The sequence below is a fragment of the Tursiops truncatus genome, chromosome 13 (assembly GCF_011762595.2).
Source record: "Tursiops truncatus isolate mTurTru1 chromosome 13, mTurTru1.mat.Y, whole genome shotgun sequence".
NCBI lineage: Eukaryota > Metazoa > Chordata > Mammalia > Artiodactyla > Delphinidae > Tursiops > Tursiops truncatus.
In genome coordinates, this window is record NC_047046.1 from 6,409,722 (window position 1) to 6,432,365 (window position 22,644).

At 48.8% G+C, this 22,644-nt stretch overlaps 1 protein-coding gene across 3 annotated transcripts in view; it reads left to right on the forward strand.

Annotated features, from left to right (window-relative positions):
* The window catches only part of RILPL1 (Rab interacting lysosomal protein like 1), a 43,951-nt gene that overhangs the window by 1,343 nt on the left and 19,964 nt on the right, over window positions 1-22,644 (forward strand). For all 3 annotated transcript variants that reach the window (XM_073789956.1, XM_073789955.1, XM_033836753.2), the window contains exons 2-4: window positions 6,466-6,616; window positions 20,733-20,851; window positions 21,517-21,738. In XM_073789956.1, coding sequence (XP_073646057.1) covers window positions 6,466-6,616; window positions 20,733-20,851; window positions 21,517-21,738 — 492 coding nt within the window. The remainder of the gene's footprint in view (window positions 1-6,465; window positions 6,617-20,732; window positions 20,852-21,516; window positions 21,739-22,644) is intronic.

Sequence of the window (22,644 nt, forward strand, 5' to 3'; positions counted from 1 at the left end):
GTCTCTGGGTTCTGATTTTCAAAAAGGAGCCCTGAACCCCAGTCCAGGGTTCCTCCTAGTTTATTAACCTGAGGTGGTTTCCCCACCTCGATTTTACTCTGTGAGGTAGGGATTATTCTCTTCATTTTACAGATGAAGAAACTGAGGATCACAGTGGGGCGGGGGGGGGGGGATTTGTCCCAAGGTAGTGCTGAGAGTCTCAGCCCCAGTGGAGGTAATTCTAGTGCCTCTTCCCCACCCTCTTTGAATTGGAGGAAGATGATTTGGGGCAGCTTTAAGGCTAAGCCTTTGCCTAGTGAACAAGCGCTGGGCTCATGAATCAGGGACTCCTCACTGGACCGGGAGTCCAGACAAGGTGCCTGGGGAGAAGGAAGTGGGAGACGTGTGGTTTCCTGCCCCAACCTCAGCCCAGGGACGCTCCCTTCAGACTGAGAATGGGAGGAAACTCTTTTCCTTGGGGGATCAGGGCGTCTGAGCAGACTCTGACTTGCTGTGTGGCCTCAGGAAATCCAGTTGGCCTCTCTGAAACTCTCTGGCCAGCCATCACATACTGTGTACTTTGAGGTCTGTGTCTTTTCAAGGAACAGAGCCCCGGCTGTGTTTGCAGTCTTAACCTAAGGGCAGACCCCTGGGTGATTAAGAGAACTAGTGTTTTGGAGGTTTGATTGTGTTTGCCCCCAAAGGTCCCTATGCGCTGGGGTCAGGTAGGAAATTCAAGCTCCCAAGCCTTAGGCAAAGTTTCCAGGATCACACTGGGAGCTTGAAAATGTCCCTGCCCTGTAATTAATGTCAAGATTCCCAGGAGCAGGGACTTGGGAGCTAGATAGCCTGGTTTCAAGCCCTGTCACTCACGGGCTGTGTGATCTTGGGCAAGTCACCTAGTCTCTCTGTACCTCAGTTTTCTCAGCTGTGAAATGGGGATAATAATAGTACCTATCTCATAGGATTGTGGTGAGAATTAAAGTGCTCAGGACAAAACTTGGGCCATTTCGAGGGCCTTACCACTGTTAACTATTGTTTTTAGGCTGGGAGAGGTTTTCACCGAGGGCTCTTAGGCTGATATTGGAGACACCACCCCCACCCCAGATACCCCTACTCCTACCCCAGATCCTTCCATCTCTCCCGGGGGGTTGCGGAAGGAAGGGACCTTGAGATCCTCTCATACAACTGCCTCTTATTGACAGGGACTAAGGGACTTAGCCCAAGTCACACAAGAAGTCCTGGCACCTATGTCCCCACCCCAGCACTTTAGTTCTGCCGCAGCCAGACTGGCAGACACCCTTGAGAGCCATTAGAGGCCACTAGGCCTGGAGTCAGGTGGAATTCCCAGCCAGCTGCACTTGTCACTTCTGGAATGCTATCAGCCAGGAAGTAAACACCAGTGTGTTCAAAGCCAGCGCTCATTTGTCAATACAGAGGACGATCTTTTCTAATTCGGAGGACAAAATCCTTTTTTTCCCCATCCCCGCTTCAGTCCCCTTTACTTCATATTCTTGGGATCAAGAGAGACTTGTCTGATTCCCCTCACCCCGTAAGCCTCAAAGGCTCTTCAAGGTGTTATTTCCACAGAAATCTTAGCATGTCCTTCATCTTATCTGTCTATCCCTTCATTCCTCCCTCCCACCTTCCCTCCCTCCCTTCCTTCCTTCCTTCCTTTTTTCTTCCTTCTCTCTCTCTCTCTTTCTCTTGACAAATATGGCTCCAGTAAAGCATGCACCCTCTCTTCCACCAACTCTTCCTCCCAAAAGATCCCCGGACTCAGCTCTGTTCATCACTCAGACCTAGGCCACAGTCTCATCATGTTCTACCTGGTTACTCCATCTGCAGCCTTGTTGACCGACTGCAGCTTGCAAAGTGCCTTTCGAGGTGACTTGGGTGATGCAAAGGAAAGGAAAACCAGGTCCTCATCTCAGGCAGTGGGTGGGTAACAGGGAAGACAGGAAAAACACACGAAGAGACTTTAGAAAGCAGTGGCTGTGCAGATACAAGTGCATATAATATAAACAACATACGTTGTTCATTTATTCACTCAACAGATATATTTATTGAGTACCTACTAATTGCCAGGCACTGTTCTGGGTGACAGTGGCGACCACAACAGGTGAGGTCTTTACCCTCAAGGACCTGACTTTCTAGTGCAGTGCTGTCCCATAGATATATAATGTGGCATGTCACATTGATAAAAAGACACAGATGAGGTTAATTTTTATTTTTTTGGCCGCACCAGCAATTGAACCCGGGCCCTCGGCAATGAAAGTGCAGAGTCCTAACCACTGGACCTCCAGGGAATTCCCCAGATGAGGTTAATTTTAATAACATATCTTATCAAACCCAGTCGTTCCAAAATATTATTTCAACATGTAATCAATGTAAAAAATTATTTTTTATTGAGATATAATTGACATATAACATTGTATTTGTTTTAGGCTTACATTATGATTTGACATATGTACATATTGCAAAATGATTACCACATAAGTTTAGTTAACATCCATCGCCACACATAGTTAAAAAAAATTATTAATAAGGTATTTTGCATTCTTTTTTTCCTATTATGTCTTTGAAATTCAGTGAGTGTTTAACCCTCACTGCATGTTTCAATTCAGACCAGTGGCATTTCAAGTGCTCAGCAGATACATGTGGCTAATGGCTACTCTAATGGAATGGTGTGATTCTAGTGTGAGGAGATAGATTTGTTTAAACTTCTAAAAAATCTCAGCTTATGATAAGTACCATGAAGAAGATAAAACAGGGAAATATAAAAGAGACTGGCCAGGGGTGGTGTCTAGTTGATGGGGCAGTCAGGAAGGCTTCCCTGAGGAGGTGGCATCTGAGCTGAGATCTGAATGAAGTGTAGATGCCAGCCATAGAGAGATCTGGGGGAGGGGCATTCTGGGCAGGAGGTGCAGCCAGTGCAAATGCCCTGAGGTAAGAGTGAGCTTGGTGTGTGCAAGGAACACAAAGAAGGCTGGTGTGACAAGAGCAGAGCGAGTGAGGAAGAGGGGTAGGAGGTGAAGTCAGGGAGATACAGGGGTCTGCTAATGCTGGGCCTCACAGGCCAGCATAAGGAGTTTGAAGACAGTGCTGAGAGGAGGCTAACGAGGTGATTGGTCAGGGGCCACTTCCTGGAAGAGCCTTTTTCGCTGGTATCGAGGCAAGATCAAATTCTCCATGGTCAGCTCAGAGGCAAGAACCAGCTCCCCCAGCATCAACTTTAGTTCACTGAGAGAAGAAAAAAAAGAACTGAGGATTAAAGTCTGTATTCATCTATTGCTGCTATAACTAATTACCACAAACTTACTCAAAATCACACAAGTTTATTATCACATTGGTAATATGAGATTATGAATAATATCAATATAGGTAATACTGGATAAAATTCTGGAGGTCAAAAGTCAGAAATGAGTCTCACTTGGGTTAAAATCGGGTGTCAGGAAATTCATTCCTGCGGGCAACTTTAGGGGAGAATCCATTTCCTGGCCTTTTGCAGCTCCTGGGAGCCAGCTGTATCCTTTGACTTGTGACCCCTTCCTCCATCTTCAAAGTCATCAGCGTAGCATCTTCAGATCTCTAACTCTGATCTCTGCTTCGCGACCCGGGGAGCCGACCCTCGCCCCCTGCAGTGGAAGCACAGAGTCTTAACCACTGGACCACCAGGGAAGTCCCCACGTGGTCTCTGATTCTGCCCTTCCTGCCTCCTTTCATTTTTAAGGACCCTTGTGATTACATTGGGTCCACCGGGATAACCAGGAGCATCTCCCCATCTCAGGGTCCTTAACTGAATCACATCTGCAAAATCCCTTTTGCCGTGTAAATTTCCATATTCTCAGGTTCCAGGGATGAGAATATGGACCTCTCTGGGGACTATTGTTCCACCTACCCCAGCCAGTTACACTTGAGATAGCACTGGGGCCCTCTGTGTGCTCAGCCTGTGTCAGGTGGGAGCAGAGAGGACCAGGGCAAGAAGAGCCTGATTCAGCTTCCAGCCCACACCTGCCTGTGGGAAGGTCCCGTGGCCACTTCATCATTCCACCACCACTTTCGCCCTCTGGCCCCACCCTTCACCTCCCCTGGTGACCTTGAAGCAGCTGTGCGAGTACTTAGTTATTACTTCTCATATCCCCAGTGCAGCGGGCTTCCTGACAAAGGAGATAGGATTTAGGAACTTATTTAAAAGATGAAAGGAGGCGATGCTGACATCCGGCCACCTGGGCCGGCTTGGGATGGGCTGTAAGAGGACCAGAAATCAGCAGACATATGTTTAGCACTTTCTGGGTACTGGGCCCTATTCCAAACATCTACATATATTAACCATTTAATCCTCATGACACCCCACGGGGGTAGATATAGCACTGTATTCCTCATTTCCAAGGCACCCTAAGGTTGAATAACTTGTCCAAGATCAGCTAGTGAGTGGCGGAAACAGAATTCAAACTCAGGTCAACAGGCTCCAGTATCCATGCTTTAAACCAGCATTCTATGCAGTTTATGATTTTACAAAATCTCTCTTTTTTTTTTTTGGTAACAGCTTTACTGAATATAATTCACATACCATACAATTCACCCATTCAGAGCATACAGTTCAGTGGTTTTTAGTTTATTCACAGAGCTGTGCAACCATTACTACAATCAATTTTAGAACATTTTCATTACTCCAAACAGAAAACACAGACTCATTAACAGCCATTCCTCACTCCCTGCCAACCCTTCTGCCCCTAGAAAGCTGCCAGTATGCTTTCTGTATCTATGGATTTACGTACTGTGGACATTTCCCATCAACGGAGCCAAGCACTGTGTGCCCTTTTGTGACCAGCTGCTTTTGCTCAGCATCATGTTTTCAAGGTTCATCCAAATTGTAGCATATGTCAGTATTTCATCCCTTTTTGCCTGACTCATATTCCAGGTACACCACCTTTTATTCATCTTTTCATCAACGGATGGACATTTGGGTTGTTTCTACCTTTTGGCGATTATGAATAGTGCTGCTGTGAACATTCATGTACCTGTTTTCGTGTGGACACATGTTTTCATTTCTCAGACCCTACAAGTGGAATTGGTGGGTCATATGGTAACTATGTTTAACTTATTGAGGAACTGCCAGACTGTTTTCCACAGTGGCTGCACCATTTTACATTCTTACCAGCAATGCCCAGGGTTCCAATTTCTTCACATTCTTGCCAACACTTGTTATTATGTGTTTCTCTGATTACAGCCATCCACAAAATAATTTTTATAGACATCTTATTTATCCTCACATTCAACCCTGTGAGCCTTTATTTTTTTATTTTATTTTTTTACTGAAATACAGTTGACAAAATATTATATTAGCCTCAGGTGTGCTATACAGCGATTTAACATTTGCATACGTTATGAAATGATCACCAAGCTAAGTCCAGTAACCATCTGTCCCCGTACAAAGTTATTACAATACTACTGACCACATTCCTTATGTCGTGTATTACATCCCTGTGGCTTATTTATTTTGTAACTGAAGGTTTGTACCTCTTAATCCCTTTCACCTATTTCACTCCCCCTCCAGCGCCTCCCCTCTGGCAACCACCTGTTTGTTCTCTGTGTTTTGTTCGTTTGGTTTGTTTTTTAGATTCCACAAATAAGTGAGATCATATGGCATTTGTCTTTCTCTGTCTGACTTATTTCACTTAGCATAATACTCTCTAGGACCATACATGTTGTTACAAATGACAAGATTTCATTCTTTCTTATGGCTGAGTAGTATTCCATTGTATATATGGACCACATCTTCTTTATCCACTCGTCTATTGATGGACACTTCGGTCGCTTCCACGTCTTGACTGTTGTAAATAATGAATGCTACTGTAAACATAGGGGTGCATGTATCTTTTCAAATGAGTGTTTTTGTTTTCTTCACTGTGAGTTTTTATAGTAGGGCTCCCCAACTAAGGGAAACAGCCTCAGATTTGTAGAGTGAGTCGTCCAAGTCTGCTTGAAGAGATTCCTGTTTCAGATCTACAGGTTGCTCCAGGGCCAGGTGGTATCCCTGGGATCTTTGCAGCCCCTTTCTCCCTTGGAGAGAGGTTTGTCTTGATGGAGGGTCTGTCCAAAGATCAGGGACGTGACCTCCCTAGAGAGATTGGTATGTTTGGGTCCCTGCAGCCTGGGGCTGCCCCTCCACCCTCTCTCTCCTGTCTAGACAGTTAGAAGGTACAGTTCCAATGCCATTGTTGTCTTCAGGGCATTTCTAACTTGGCCAGGTCCTAACGGCATAAATGCACGCCTTGCCCAGAGGAAGGACACCTTCTGTTTTTTGTAAAGTTGCCATGTGGGCTAGTGATGGCCTGATCTGCTCACCTGCCGTTGCTTGGTTCTCATGGAGAAGGGAACAACCCAAAGCCCCAGCAGCCTTGAGCTGCTCCCGAGGGTCAGGGGGGTAAGGCTGCTGCCCTGAGCAGGCTGTGACCCCACTCCGGCCCCTCACCCCCGCAGGAGCTGGAGCTGGTGGAGGACGTGTGGCGAGGGGAAGCACAAGACCTCCTTTCCCAGATCGCCCAGCTGCAGGAGGAGAACAAGCAGCTCATGACCAACCTCTCCCACAAGGACGTCAGCTTCTCCGAGGAGGAGTTCCAGAAGCATGAAGGTAAGAGGAGGGGCCAGCATGGGAGGTGAGGGGAAGGCTCTTCCCACTGCCATCACCGGCATCACGAGTGACAGGAGCGTGGTCCCCAAGCAATGCTGTCTCATGTCATTTGGATTCTCACCATCACTCTGCCCGAGAGACATTGTGTAGCCTGGTGTACAGGTGATGAAACCGAGAGGTTCATTTGACAAATTGTTCGAGGGTCCTCACTTTTCCAGCCTCTTCTCTAGGCACTGGGTATACACATTGGGCAAGACAAAGCCACCGCCCTCGGGAAGCTTATGTTCTAGTGCAGAGGAGATAGGTGATAACTATGTAAACAGACAGATGACACAGTTCCAGATTCTGACCAGGGTTATGGAAGAACTAAAATCTGGGGGGGATATGATAGAGGTGACTTGGTGGGGTGCTTTTTTACATATGGTGATCAAGGAGGGCCTCTCTGATGAGGTGACATTTGAGCCCTAATGAAGTCATGGAGTGAGCCATGCAAATATCTTGGGGGGAAAGCAGGTGCAAAGGCCCTGGGGCATGACTGTTTATGGAAACCAAGGAGACCAGTGTCACAGAAGATGATCAAGGCCAAGGGTGGTTAAAGATGAGGTCAGCGGGGTCAGCAGGGCTCAGATCACATAGCCCCTTAGAGGCCAAGGTTTGGATTTTATTCTAAGTGTGCTGGGAAGAAATTTGAGGTGCTTGTCACGGGTACACGTTTAACAATGAGCAACCCAGGGTGGCCACCCAGATCTGAATGGTGCTGGAGCCCCCCAACTGTCATTCATCCTACGAACAGTTATCTAGAACCTTGACTCCAGGCCTTTGCTGGTGCTGGAGAAGCAAAGACAGACAGAGGGGTTTGGCCTGGGCCCCCGTGCGCTGCCTCAGCTGTGGGCCCCCCAGCAGCCTCCTTCTCATTCAGAGGCTGGCTCTGATCGCAAGGAATCTCAGGCCCAACTCTTTAGTCTGGGTGAACTTCCTGGGTCCCTATACAAGCCCCCTCCTCACGTTTGTTGGGAAGGGGGTGGACTTCCGTGGGGGCCTGAAGTTCAGAACTCATGTTTACCACTCTGTGAGAATAAGGTAGCACACTGTGTAAGGACCGTAGGGACCAAGGAAAAAGGAATTGTTCGACCTGGTTGCTGGCATCCTCTTTTCCTTGGGTTTCCTTTGTTGAGATCTGAGTCGTGCAGTGAAAACAAAAGTCGTAGTGGTGGTAAGTGTTGGTGCTAGAGCCAGGCTGCCCAGTGTGAATCCTAACCCCATACTTACTGGCTGAGGGACCTTGATCAAGTCACTTGACCTTGGTGTGCCTTCAGTGCCCCCTGTAGAAATGGGGGCCATAACCATATCTCCCTCATAAAGTTGTTGTGAGGATTAAATGAATCAATACGTGTAAACTGAGTAGTACCTGGTGCCCACACTCAGCAAGTGTTAACTGTTGTTACTGTTGTTATCGAATCCAATCTCCTTTTTGAAAAGAGGAGGAAAGCAGGCTGAGAGGGTGCATCGTTCCTCTTTACGGCTCAGCAGCACTCCGTTGTCTGTTTGGACCACGTGTTGTTTATCTGTTCATCCACCGATGGACGCTGAGCTGTTTCCAACTTTTGGCTATTGTGGAGAGTACCGCTGTGAAGGTTCTGGTACCTTCATGTTTTTGTGTGGACATGTGTTTTCGGTGCTTTGAGGTATATACCTCAGCATGGAATTGCTGAGTCCTGTGGTAACTGTGTTGAACTTAGTGAGGTGCCCACAGCCATCTTTTGTTTTTTTTGGTTTTGTGGTTTTTTAGATGTTAGTCGTCTCCCTAATTAATATCGTTTGGAATCCTACCTTATGGTCTGGTGGGTTTTATTTTATTTTGTTTATTTATTTATTCATATTTATTATTTATTTGGTTGCGCTGGGCCTTAGTTGCGGCTTGCCGCTCCTTAGTTGTGGCATGCGAACTCTTAGTTGTGGCACACATGTGGGATCTAGTTCCCTGACCAGGGATCGAACCCGGGCCCCCTGCATTGGGAGCGTGGAGTCTTATCCACTGCGCCACCAGAGATGTCCCCATAGCCATCTTTTGGTCTGTGACATTTCTGCAGGGCACCCAGAGGCCTCCAGGGGTGACCTTGGAACTCCCCCTGCCTACCCCAGTGATGCCCTAGAGGCCGCAGGTCCCCCAGGCATGGGCCCGAACACCCTAAGGCGCTCGGTTGCATGTGTGTGCACACGGCACCCCCCGTGTGGGAGAGCTTGGCCTCGGCTCTCTGCATCCCTGCTGGGCTCTTCATCAGACAGCCCACACGGGTACCATCTGAGACGCACTTAATTGGCATCTCGCGTGGGTCCAGCTCCCGGGTGTGAGCTCGGGGAGCCTCCGGTGTTCGGTGTTCAGCTCGACAGCAGCCCTCACCCTAGTGGAGAAACTGGGCAGATGCCAGGCATGCCTTTCACAGTTATTTTTATTCTGCCTGGGAAGCCATGGGAACACAATAAGGGCAAAAGCATGTCTTCCACCTGTGAGAGGAACAGACACTGGGCCGGGGGGTCCCTGGGAGGAGGTGCAGCCCATGAAGTTAGACTGTGTGTCTGGTACCACTTTAGGCAGCGGGGCAAGGCCTAGGGGCAAACAGGATTTAGGGGGTGAGTGGGCTGGGATGCCCGCTTAGAAGAGCCAACCTGCCCGGAACAGTGCTGCTTTCCCAGCCGTTAATACTGGGCACTGCGACGTAGAGAACAAGCGTATGGCTACCAAAGGGGGAAGGGGGAGTAGGATGAATTGGGAGAATGGGATTGACACATATACACTACTCTGTATAAAATAGATAACTAATGAGAACCTACTGTATAGCACAGGGAACTCTACTCAGTGTTCTGTGGTGACCTAAAAGGGAAGGAAATCCAAAAAAGAGGGGATATATGTGTACGTATAGCTGATTCACTTTGCTGTACAGCAGAAACTAACACAACCATGTAAAGCAACTATACTCCAATAAAAATTAATTTAAAAAAAATACTGGGCAGTGTGCTCAGAGCACCCGCCAGTCTCCTGTCTCCCCCTCCCTGGAAGTCTCCAGATTAAAAAGCACTTCCCTACTTCTTGTATTTGGAAATCGTCTTGTCAGCACCTGGAAACTACTAGTTAGCACCTGCGGAGATGAATTACAGATATGGAAGCAATTGGACTGGAGGCATGGGGGTGCAGAGATACACTCCAGCGTCTGGAAAAAAATCCTTGGGCTCTGGACAAACAACTCTGTCACGAGGAGAGGATGAAAACTGACCACGTATCCATTTTCTGAAGGGCAGCTGAGAACAGCACTGTCCAAAAAAAGTGTAAGACAATGCACTGGTTGCTCTTCCAGTTGTGTACATATTTCTCCTTTTACCAAAAAATGTAAGGCAAGCCACAGATACGACTATGATTTTTCTAGGTGTAGCATTAAAAGAAAGTGAAAAGGACAGGTGAAAGTAATTTCATTAATATTTTTATTTAACCCAGTAGATCCAAGATATCATCCTTCAACATGTAATCAATTTAAAAATGATCAGTTGGGGGGAATTCCCTGGTGGTCTAGTGGTTAGGACTCTGTGCTTTCACTGCTGAGGGCCTGGGTTCAATCCCTGGTCAGGGAACTAAGATCCTGCAAGCCTCATGGTGCAGCCGAAAGAAAGAAATAAAAATTTTAAAAATTAAAAATTAAAATTATCAGTAGGGTATTTTGCATTTTTTTCATATTAAGTCTTTGAAATCTGGTGGGTTATTCATTTATATATAATATAATATATATATGTATGTTTTACTGTGATAACATACATGTAAAATTTCTCACCTTAAGCTGGGACAAAGTGAGAGAGCGGCATGGACATATATACACTACCAAATGTAAAATACATAGCTAGTGGGAAACAGCCGCATAGCACAGGGAGATCAGCTCTGTGCTTTGTGACCACCTTGGGGGGTGGGTTAGGGAGGGTGGGAGGGAGGGAGATGCAAGAGGGAAGAGATATGGAGACATATGTGCAGGTATAACTGATTCACTTTGTTATAAAGCAGAAGCTAACACACCATTGTAAAGCAATTGTACTCTAATAAAGAGGTTAGAAAAAAATTCTCATCTTAACCATTTCTAAGTGTATAGTTCAGCAGCGTTAAGAACATTCACATTGTTGTACAACCGGACTCCAGAACTGATCTTGCAAATGTAAACCTCTGTCCCCATTAAACAATAACTCTCCATTTCTCCCTCCCCCAGCCCTTGGCAACTGGCATTCTACTTTCTGTCTCTATAATTTTGACTACTCCAGGTAGCTCACATAAGTAGAATCATACAATATTTGTCTTTTTGTGACTGGTTTTTTTTCACTGAGCATAATGTCCTTGAGTTTCATCCATGTTGTAGTTGTGTCAGAATTTCCTTCCTTTTTAAGGCAGAATAATATCCCATTGAATGGACAGACCACATTTTGTTGATCTACCCATCTGTTGATGGCTGATGTGTAGTTTACATTTTCAGCACATGTCCATTTGTACGTGCCCTATCTCAGGTGCTCCATTGCCACTAGTGACTGCTGAGTTGGACACACAGAGCTAGAATATTCTTGGAGATGTGCCTGGGTAGAGCAGTCTATTATAAGGGGAATGGGCTGTGGAGTGAGGTGGACCTGAGTTTAAATCTCAGACCACTCTTACCAATGGGTCACCTTGTTCCCATCCTCAGGTTCCTCACCTGTAAGGTGGGTGTGGCAACTCCTGACACCCAGGACTGTTGAGAAAAATATATACAGCATCAAACGCAGAACTAGTCAATAAAAGATAGCCCTGGGGGGCTTCCCTGGTGGCGCAGTGGTTGAGAGTCCGCCTGCCGATGCAGGGGACGCGGGTTCGTGCCCCGGTCCGGGAGGATCCCACGTGCCGCGGAGCGGCTGGGCCCGTGAGCCATGGCCGCTGAGCCTGCGCGTCTGGAGCCTGTGCTCTGCAACGAGAGGCCGCGACACTGAGACGCCCGCGCACCGCGATGAAGAGTGGCCCCTGCTTGCCACAACTAGAGAAAGCCCTCACACAGAAACGACCCAACACAGCCAAAAATAAATAAATAAATTTATTTTTTATAAAAAGATAGCCCTGAGGGCAATTACGTCGCTTTTGTCCTACCAGGGGAACCTTTTGTGGGACCCGAGAGTGGCTGATATGAATTTCACCTCAATAGACGTCGTCTGTGCACCTTCTATATAGGACTTTCTCCGTATGCTTGCTGTATTAGTTTCCTGGGGCCACTGTAACAAATGACCACAAACTGGGAGGCTCCAAACAAAGAAATGTATTCTCTCACAGATCTGGAGGCCAGGGGTCCAAAATCAAGGTGTCAGCAGGGCTGTGCTCCCTCCCAAGGTTCTAGGGGAAGAAGCTCCCGCCTCTTCCAGGTGGCAGCTCTTGGCCTGTGGCTGCGTCACTCCAAGCTCTGCCTCTGTTGTCACGTGGCCTCCTCTGCGGGTCTGCGGGTCTGACTCTCCCTCTCCTTTCTCTTATAAGGACCCAGTCATTGGATTTAGGGCCCACGCTCACTTAGCCTGACCTCCCCTTAACTTAATTACATCTGCAAAGACCTGTTTTCAAGTAAGGCCACCTTCTGAGGTTCCAGGTGGACGTGAAGTTTGAGGGGACATTATTCTCTCCGGTACACTTGCTGATAACATAAGGAGCTTGGGCTGTGAGACTTTGAGAGGCAGAAGAGTGGTCACAAGAGTGTGGATTCTGGGGACTTCCCTGGTGGCGCAGTGGTTAAGACTCCTCGCTCCCGATACAGGGGGCCCGGGTTTGATCCCTGCTCAGGGAACTAGAGCCCACATGCTGCAACTAAGGCCCAGCGCAACCAAATAAATAAATAAATATTTTTAAAAAAGTACTATGAACAAAAGGTGGTCTGTCCATGTAATGGGATATCATTCAGCCATAAAGAGGAATAAAGCACTGATGCACACCACAACGTGAAAGAAAAAAAAAAAGTGTGGATCCTAGAGCCAGACTGCCGGAGCTTGAATCCTGGTATTAGCTGTGTGGCCTTGTAAAAGCTAACGAGCTACTGTGCACCTGGGGTTCCTCGGCTACACAAGGCGGGCAGCAGGGGTCCTACTTCGTAAAGGATTCGGAGGATAAAATGAGTTAAGTTCTGCTTGTGTCAGCATCTTCTAGAAGGAGACCCGAGGCGAAGATGTTCCTCTGCAGGTGATTCATTAAGGAAGCAGCCCTAGAAAAGACTATTGGGGAAGTGGAGGAATCAGGACAGGGAAAGGAGGAAGCCCAACGAAGTCCATGCAAGGCAGCGAGCTCTGGGGTGTGAGTTACTCCTCAGAGTTGCCCTGCCCATAGGCATGGGGCCTGTATTTTCTTACACAGCCTGCCAGCCAGGGAGCCCAGGGTGCCTGGTCAGTAGCAAAAGCACACTGAAGGGGCTTCCCTGGTGGCGCAGTGGTTGAGAGTCCGCCTGCCGATGCAGGGGACACGGGTTCGTGCCCCTGTCCGGGAAGATCCCACATGCCGCGGAGCGGCTGGGCCCGTGAGCCATGGCCGCTGAGCCTGCGCGCGTCCGGAGCCTGTGCTTCGCAATGGGAGGGGCCACAACAGTGAGAGGCCCGCGTACAGAAAAAAAAAAAAAAAAAATCACACTGAAGAGGGGCGAGGGGTGAACACAGGGATCCGAGGGGGTCTGAGCACCGCTTCATCCGTGGTGAGCGCTGAGCCCAGTAGCTGGTGACGGCAGGTGCTTGATAAACACTGGTGATCATCACCAGCCAGTATCAAAGGCGGTTTTCTGGCTCTGGGGGAGTGAAAAACGTGTGGGTCTGGTACTAAGAGACCCGGATTATGCTCCAAATGGCCACTAACTAGCAGATTTGGGGCAAGCGGCTCAATCTTCTCAGGGTCTTTTCTTCTTGTAGAGACTGAGGGGCACAGACAGTATGGGTTTGTGGGTGTTGGTGGTGGTTTTGGTCTTTAACAATAGAAACTATCACATGTATTCATTCATGTCGTAAAAGTTGAAACAAAACTCAAGAAAAACGTGAGAATTCCCTTTGCCTCCTTCCTCACTCACCAGAGGGAAGACCATCCCTCTCTCTGCATTTACACACATATTCCACGTGCGTGTTGTTTTTAAATAAGAAAAATCTCCTACAGTGCTGGCGATGACATTGCAGGGAATGTGTTTTGTTTTTAAAATAAAAGGGATTATGCTGTATGGATTGTCACTTGCCTTTCTTTTTTTAACAAATTATAATTATGTGTTTATTGTTTGGATTGCCCTTTTAGAAAAATTGACAAGCGAGTCACAGAACATAACATTAACAGTTTTAAAGTGTACAATTCAGTAGCATTTAGTACATCATTTAATGTATTTATAATGTTGTGTCATCATCACCTCTATTTAGTTCCAGAACATTTTCACCACCCGCAAAGGAGACCCTGCACCCACAGCAGTCACTCCCCACTCCCCCCTCCTGCCAGCCTTTGGTAACCTCCAGTCTACTCTCTGTCTCTATCGGTTTACCTATTCTGGACATTTCATATAAGTGGACTCATACAATATGTGGCCTTTTGTGTCTGTCTTCTTTCACTCAGCATCATGTTTTCAAGGTTCATCCACATTGCAGCCTGTGTCAGTGCTTCATTTCTTTTTACGGTTGAATAATATTCCATCATTCGGATAGATCACATTTTTTTAATCCATACGTCTGTTGATGGACATTTGAGCTACTTCCATCTTTTGGCCATTGCGAATACTGCTGCTGTGACTTTGTCACTTGCCTTTTGCTTCTTTTTAAAAAAGGTTGGGTTTTTTTTGTTTTTTATAAATTTATTTATTTATTTGTTTGTTTTTGGCTGCATGGGGTCCTCGTTGCTGCACGCGGGCTTTCTGTAGTTGTGGCGAGAGGGGGCTACTCTTCGTTGCAGTGCGCGGGCTTCTCATTGCGGAGGCTTCTCTTGTTGCAGAGCACGGGCTCTAGGTGCACGGGCTTCAGTAGTTGTGGCACACAGGCTCAGCAGTTGTGGCTCACGGGCTCTAGAGCGCAAGCTCAGTAGTTGTGGCGCACAGGCTTAGTTGCTCCACGGCATGTGGGATCTTCCCCGACCAGGGATCGAACCCATGTCCCCTGCATTGGCAGGCGGATTCTCAACCACTGAGCCACCAGGGAAGCCCTTGCCTTTTTCTTTTAACTGGCTACATAGTGTCCCATTGTGTGGAAAGTACCTGTTTAATCATTTCCTTGCTAGTGGATGTTTAGATCATTACCAGTTTTCGCTACTACAGACTCGGGACCTGGGACTGACCTTGCACTTGCTTCTCTGTGCACTTGCCCGAATGTCTCTTTTAGATCCCAGGGTCTTGCATTGCTGGGGTGACTAAACAGTTACTCAGAACTCTCCTGGCTTTTGTCTATGTCTGCGAGTCTGTTAAAAACACTTAACCTTTTAATTTTTCAAAGCACTTTCGTAACGACGCTTGGACTTAGCAGCAACCTTTGGAGCAGGGAAAACTGGCATTTCTATTTTATAGATAAAATAACAGCTAACACTTAGAGACTCTTACTCTGTGCCAGGCCTGTTGTGAGCGCTTCATGTAGATCAACATATGCAGCCTCACGAGAGCCCCCCAGGTGGGGCCTCCACATGATCCCCATTTGCAAGTGAGAAAACAGGCACAAGGCACAAGTCAGCTGCAAGGGAAGTGGCAAAGCCAGGAATGAGCCCAAGTAATCTAGCTCCAGACTCTAAGCTCTTTACCGTTTGTTCTCTAGCTTCTTGGTCCTACAGCTACCGACACCCATGACAGACGGGGAGTTCCCTGATGGTCCAGTGGTTAGGATTCTGGGCTTTCACTGCCGTGACCCGGGTTCTATCCCTGGTCGGGGAACTGAGATCCCACAAGCCGTGAGGTGCAGCCAAAAAAACCCATTGCTGTCTTTGGGAGTTCCCTGGCGGTCCAGGGGTTAGGACTCGGCACTTCCACTGCGGTGGCCCGGGTTCAATCCCTGGTCGGGGAACTTGGAGGTAGCTGGGCTCCAGGTCCAGGTTTCCTTTCTCTGGGCTCATGCTCCCCTGCGCCCACCCCACATAGCTGTTCTGCTCACCTGATTTCTCCAGGAGTGGAATCTGCCCCCCACCAAGGATTAAATTTCACGAGTTGGGCCCTTGATGCCCCTGCCTGGAGCCTTTGCGGGACAGGTGCTCAGAGAGCAGTGAATACTTTCGTGGCTTTTTCACAGACTCTGCCTACACCTGATTTCAGCCCTCCTCCTCCACACAGACAGACAGACAGACAGACAGACACACACACACACACACACACACACACACACACTCGCTCATGCACTGTGTCTAAGGAGCGCTTTTTTGGGAGACGTTAGCAGTGTCCTCTTGTCACACTAGCCCAGGCCCAGGCCCCGCCTTGCAGCAGTGGCCCAGGAGTTTTGGGAGGGGGACACCTGGTGCCCAGAACCCCCAGATGGCCCTGTGTTTCCCCATTGCAAGTCTGGGGGCCCTTCAGCTCAGGAGTCCAGCTGAAGAGCATCCTTTGAGAAGCAAGGAGTGTCTGAAGAAATAACTGACTTTATAAACTCCAAGTGGAACGTGTAGTTATTCTTTTTCATAGCTGTATAGTATTCCATTTCTTGTTCGTATCAAGGTTTATCTATTCATTCTACTATTTCTTAAATATTTATTTTCCTTATTTTTTTGGCTGCGTCGGGTCTTAGTTGCAACACACCAGGGAAGTCCTTGGTTCTCTGATCTTTGTTGAGGCATGCGGGATCTTACCTTATGGCGTGAGGTCTCTTCTTTGCAGTGCTTGGGCTTCTCTCTAGTTGTGGCGCATGGGCTCCAGAGCGCGTGGGCTCTGTAGTTTGCAGCACGCGGGCTCAATAGTTGTGGCACGTGGGCTTAGTTGCCCCGAGGCATGTGGGATCTTAGTTCCCCAGCCACGGGTTGAACCCACGTCCCCTGCATTGGATTCTTTACCACTGGACCACCAGGGAAGTCCCTATTCGTTCTCCTGTTGATAGGCGTCATGGCGGTTTACAGTTTGGGGCTATGATGAATGAAGCTGCTGTGAACGCTTTTGCACGTCTTGTGCTGTACAGATTGTCCCTACTGTACTTACCAGTGTATCTGTCTTTTAAATAGCCACGTAGTGTCCGCTCTTCCTGCAGTTTATTGAACCATCCTTCTACTGGCGATCACGTGCACTGTGCATGAAGGCCTGTGGGGGCGTATGCCCAGCATCAGCTGCTGGTTCACAGAGGATGTGTAACAGCAGTAGTAGGTGACGCCTATTGGTTTTCCCAAGTAGCAACCCCTCCGGCAGCTCAGAGGAGCATTCCTGTTGCTCCGCCTTCTCTCCAGCACTTACATTGACAGTCCTTTTCAGTTTAGCCGTCCTGGTGAGGATGCTTGCCCCTTCTCTCCATCCCTGCCTCTCCACTCCTGCTTGGGCTGGCATCTCTGAGGGCCTTGAGCAGCTTCTCTGCATCTCTCAGCCTCCTAGCTTGGTATGAGGTCCAAGGAGGAAGCTGAGTGGTCTGAGGGGCAGAATGGATGCCCCAGGCCCACCAGTAGGAAAAGATCCTATTTCATGGCCTTGTGTGATTTCCTAGTGTACGTATTTTATATGTACAGCATTGTCAGAGAGGTGGAATAAAGAAAAGCATCATGGGACTTTCCCTGGTGGTCCAGTGGTTAAGACTCTGTGCTTCCACTGCAGGGGGCACGGGTTCGATCCCTGGGCAGGGAACTAAGATCCTGCGTGCCGAGCGGCGTGGGCCAAAAATTAAAAAAAAGAAAGAAAGAAAGAAAAGAAAAACATCAGCGTGTCCCCACTTTGCAGGTGAGGAAATGGAGGTTCAGAGAGGTTAACATCACTTCAGAAGTCAGAGGCCATATGCTGTGATGGAACCCAGGCGTTCAAAGTCATCCTTATTGCCTCCGGGGCCTCCCAGTCACTCAGCTGACAGCTTTTCTCATCACAATTCCTTTCCTTCCAGCTTGTCTCATTTGCATACCAGGCACCCCTGCCCTCCTGTGAGTCTTTCCTCTATGGCTGTCCCTTCCTGGTCTCCTTGGCCTGACCCTCCAGCTCCGTGCAGGCTCTACGTGTTGAGATCCTGAGGTTCTTGTTGCCCCTTTAGAGGAAAATCCAGCCTCCTTACCTGGCCTCCGAGGCCCCGCACGGTCCAGCCTCACTCCCGGCTCAAGCCTGTATCACCCCCTCAGCCACTGTGCTTCGGCCACTGGCACTGCCCTCCAGCGCCTCAGATGCGCTCCTCCCATAGGGCCCCTGCCTGGGAACGCTCGTCCGTGTCACCTGGCTGCCCTTCCCCCCTTCCGGTCTCAGCATTAATGACCCTTGTCCAAGAGGCCTTCCTGCACCCGCAGTCTACATTGGGTCTCCCTCATCATTCTTTCTCAGCCCCCGTTGAGTCTTTCACAGTACTTGTTATGGTCTGTAATGACACACACATCTGTCTAATGCCTGTAAGTTGGTGAGAGCAGAATTGTACCACACTTATTTGCCATCATGACCCTAGCGATTAGCTCAGTGTCAGGTATACAGCAGGTGCCCGATAAATACTTGAGGAATGAATGTCGAACGTGTATGCACAGTAAAATGTGAGTACTCCCAGCAGGTGGCCCTGTCTGGAACAAAGTATGGGCTGGAGTCTGCCCCATGGTGACACATTCTGGTGACCTGCCAGGAGCTTCTGAGTCTTGTCCCCCAGTGGGGAGGCAGCATGGCATCATGGAGAGGACACAGGACTTGGAGTCAGAAAACTTGAGTTTGAGCCCCAGCTCCGCCAGAGCCTAGCTGTGCGACTTTGAACAAGTCTGTCTCTGGACCTCAGTTTTCCGTATCTGTAAAATGGGACTCATGTTAAAACGGCCACAACAATAATACCCATTTCCAGTGGTTGGGAGTGAGAATGAAATAGGGTCGAGGGTGTAAAGCAGTTTATCCTTACTGGGCTTAGTAGGAGTGAGCTATACGTTGGGAACGTGGAGGGGAACCAGTCCCTCTTCCATCAGCCAGCCTGGAACATCTACCGCGTATGAAGCCCCAGACTACAGAGACGATTGAGACAGGATGGCTGGCTGCCTTCTGGGACCGGCCTGCCTTTGTGCCTGTTACATAAAGCCTCCAGCTCATCAAGGGCAGGGTCTGGGTCTTCTCTGGGTTTGTAGCCCCAGCAGCATCACACACTGTTCTAGACACGCACCATGAATGCTCGTTCATCGTGGTGACTGCCTGCTTGGGAATATCCAGGACATGAGGAGGGCGGCCAGCGGAAAAGCTGGGATGGAGCGGCTTAGAGAAGGGAGTCCCATGGGGAGAATAGCTGAGGAATCACCCACATAGGTTCTTTTCCCCAGGGCCTGGTCGTCTAGTGGTATGTCCCCTGAGTCCCATAGGGGAGGAAAATTGGAGAGAAGCAATGGTTTCTCCCTTGTTAATCTGTGGTTGAGCCTGACTACCACTCTCCCCGGCTCTGGTCTCCTGGGGAGCGAGGATTAGCTCTCAGGCTTAGTGCCTATGAGAGGCTGAATAATGGGCCCCCTAAATATCAGGTTTTAATCCTTGGAACCTGTGGCTGTTACGTTATATGGTAAAATATTTACAGATGTAACTTAGTCAGAATCTTCAGATGGGCATTTATCCTGTACTATTTGGGTGCATCCTAAATGCCATCACAAGTGTCCTTATAAAGAGGAGGCAGAGGACTTCCCTGGTGGTCCAGTGGTTAAGACTCCGTGCTCCCAATGCAGGGGGCATGGGTTCAATCCCTGGTCAGGGAAGTTCCACATGCCTCACTGTGTGGCCAAAAAAAAAAATTTTTTTTGAAAAGGAGGCAGAGAGAGATTTGACACAGAAGAGAAGGAGGCATGTGACCACAGAGGCAGAGACTGGAGTGATGGGGCCCCAAGCCAAGGAACGCTGGCAGCCACCAGAAGCTGGAAGAGGCCAGGAACAAATTCTCCCCTAGAGTCTCCAGAGGGAGCACAGATGTGGTGACGTCTTGATATTGGACTGACGTTTGATTTTTTTTTTTTTTTTTTTTTTTTGCCCGTGCTGCATGGCTTCCAGGATCTCAGTTCCCCAACCAAGGATAGAGCCCAGACCACGGCAGTTAAAGCCCGGAATCCTAACCACTAGGCCAGCAGGGAACTCCCAACATTGGACTGATTTTAAACTTCTGCCTTCTGGAACTTTGAGAAAATAAATTTCTGATGTTCTTAGCTACCAAAATTTGTTGGTTATTTGTTACAGCAGCACATGAAACTAATACAGCATCCATCTGCATGTTCCTTAATTCACCAAAGCCCTGAGCAGACACCTACTGTGTGCCGGGCACTACGCTAGTCCAGGGAATACACAGTGAATAGGTTAGGCAAGGTCTTGCCTCCTGGGCTGACCGTATACTTGGGGGACGAGGGGCAGGGAGAACAGACAACACCCTTTGAGCACCTGCTGTGTGCCAGACATCTTCTTCAATATTGGCTTCATGTGTATTAACAAGAGCAATCCTCGCAGCAGCCCTATGGGGTAGGTACTGTTATTCCCATTTTAGAGATGTGGAAACTGAGGCACAGGTTGGTTAGCCCAACGCCACACAATTAATAAATGGGAGAACCAGTGTTTGATCTCCAGAGCCGACCCTCTGAATCACTATGCAGTATCATCTTTCATTAGATGAAAGGATGTACCAGACACTTAGCCATTGTAAAAAGTGAGGGGATGGATGAGGTGGGAGGAGGGGGCTACTTGGCAGGGGGTGGTCAGGGAAGGAGAGGCCTCTGTGAGGAGGTGACTTTGAGCTGAGGCCTGAGAATCAAGGGGAGCCAGCCTGGGGGAGGTTGGTAGGAAGGGACTTGCGGAAGCTGGAAACAGCAAATGCCCTGCAGTGGGGATGAGCAGGGGAAGGGTGGAGGGGCAGAAAGCAGGCGCTGGGGAGGGGCAGACGAACAGAGGTGAGTCCAGGAGGAGGTGGGGGGCAGGTTCATCTCGATGGGGAGCCGCCGGATGGTTTAAGCAGCGGACGGAGGTGGACACACCCACGGGTCCCTCTCACCCCACCCCAGGCATGTCGGAGCGGGAGCGGCAGGTGATGAAGAAGCTGAAGGAGGTGGTGGACAAACAGCGCGACGAGATCCGTGCCAAGGATCGGGAGCTCGGGCTGAAGAACGAGGATGTCGAGGCTGTAAGTGCTGAGCCCCGGCCCTGTGTCCGCCCTCCCGGCCAGTGGGTACCAGCAAGAGACGGGATCCTCCCCTCAGGAAGCGCCCCTTCTCCCCGTCAGTCTCACTCCATGGGCTCCGTGGGGTGGGGATCCTGCTTACGGCTTGAGAGGCCCAGCCCTGAAACAGTTGCCGTGCGGAGGACCCTCGGCCGAGTCTTCACTGGAGCAGTAGGAGGGAACATGGCACTGCCCAGTGACCTGACTCTTTCCACACACTGAGGAGGTCCCAGGGCCCGGTCAGCCTCTGCTGTGACTCTGAGGCTTCCTCCAGCCCATCCCCTTCATGCCCCAGCATGGTCCAGGCTGCTCCGGGAACCTATACGGCGTCTCTGCCTAAATTAGAAAAAGATGCCCCTTTCTCAAGGCATGTTACTTCCCTCTGTTGGGAAATTGTCATAATATACTAACAAGACACTTATCTTCCATCTATCATAAAATTATCATAGTAAATATACACATGGCCCATCTCTGGCATCAACAGAGTTGTAAGAACGTGAACAAATTTCAAACAAATCAAGGCATCTACAGTATGAATGGCACGCCTGTAGATGGTTTGCTCTTGTGCAGTACACAACATGCGCTACTGGATGTGGCGGCCCTATCCAATAGCCTTCATCTCTCTACAGCTGCAGCAGCAGCAGACCCGGCTGATGAAGATCAACCACGACCTCCGGCACCGTGTCACAGTGGTGGAGGCCCAGGGGAAGGCCTTGATCGAACAGAAGGTAGAACTGGAGGCAGATCTGCAAACCAAGGAGCAGGAGATGGGCAGCCTGCGGGCGGAACTCGGGAAGCTGAGAGAGAGGCTGCAGGGCGAACTCAGCCAGAACGGAGAGGAGGAGCCAGTGGTGAGTGGGAAGCTGGCTTCTGCAGGCTGGCTCGAGGGGGGCCAGGCTGCCTTGCTTTTTCCTCATTACACTTGAGAGAAATAGGAGGCCGAGGGAGGGCCAGCTGCTGGCTAGAAGACACACAGCTGGGCAGAGGCAGGGCTGAGCCTGGAACCCAGGACTCCCAGCATTCTAGCCCAGGGTATCCAGCTCGGTGGTGGTTACTGGGCATCTGCCATTCATTCATTCATTCATTCAAATAATTGTTGACTGTGTTGCAGGCATGGGGGATAAAATAGAGAACTGGTTCCTGTCCACATGGAGCTTACAGCCAGTATGGGAGACAGACATGAGTCAAATAATCACATAATATACCATGTGACCCAGCAATTCCAATTCTAGGCATATGCACAAGAAAACTTAAAATATACGACCACATAAAAACGTGTACACAAATGTTCATAGCAACACTATTCCCAACAGCCAAAAGGTGGAAACAATCTACATGTCCATCAACTGAAGAATGGATAAACAAAATATGATCTCTGCATACAGTGGAACATTATTCAGCCATAAAAAGGAGTGGAATACTGAGACATGCTATAATTTGGATGAACCTCAAAAACATGCTAAGTGAAGGTAGCCAGACACAAAAGCCCCCTTATTGTATGAGTCCATTTATTGGAAATGTCCAGAATAGAGACAGAAAGCAGACTGGTGGTTGCAGGGACTGGGGAAAGGAGAGTATGGGGAGTGACTTCTGGTGGGTACGGGGTTTCTTTCAGGGTGATAGAAATGTTCTGGAATTAGATAGTGATGATGGTTGCGCAACTCTGAATGTACTAAAAATCTCTGAATTTTTTTAATGGTTTTTTTTTAAACTTTTATTTATTTTTTGGCTGCGTTGCGTCTTCATTGCTATACACG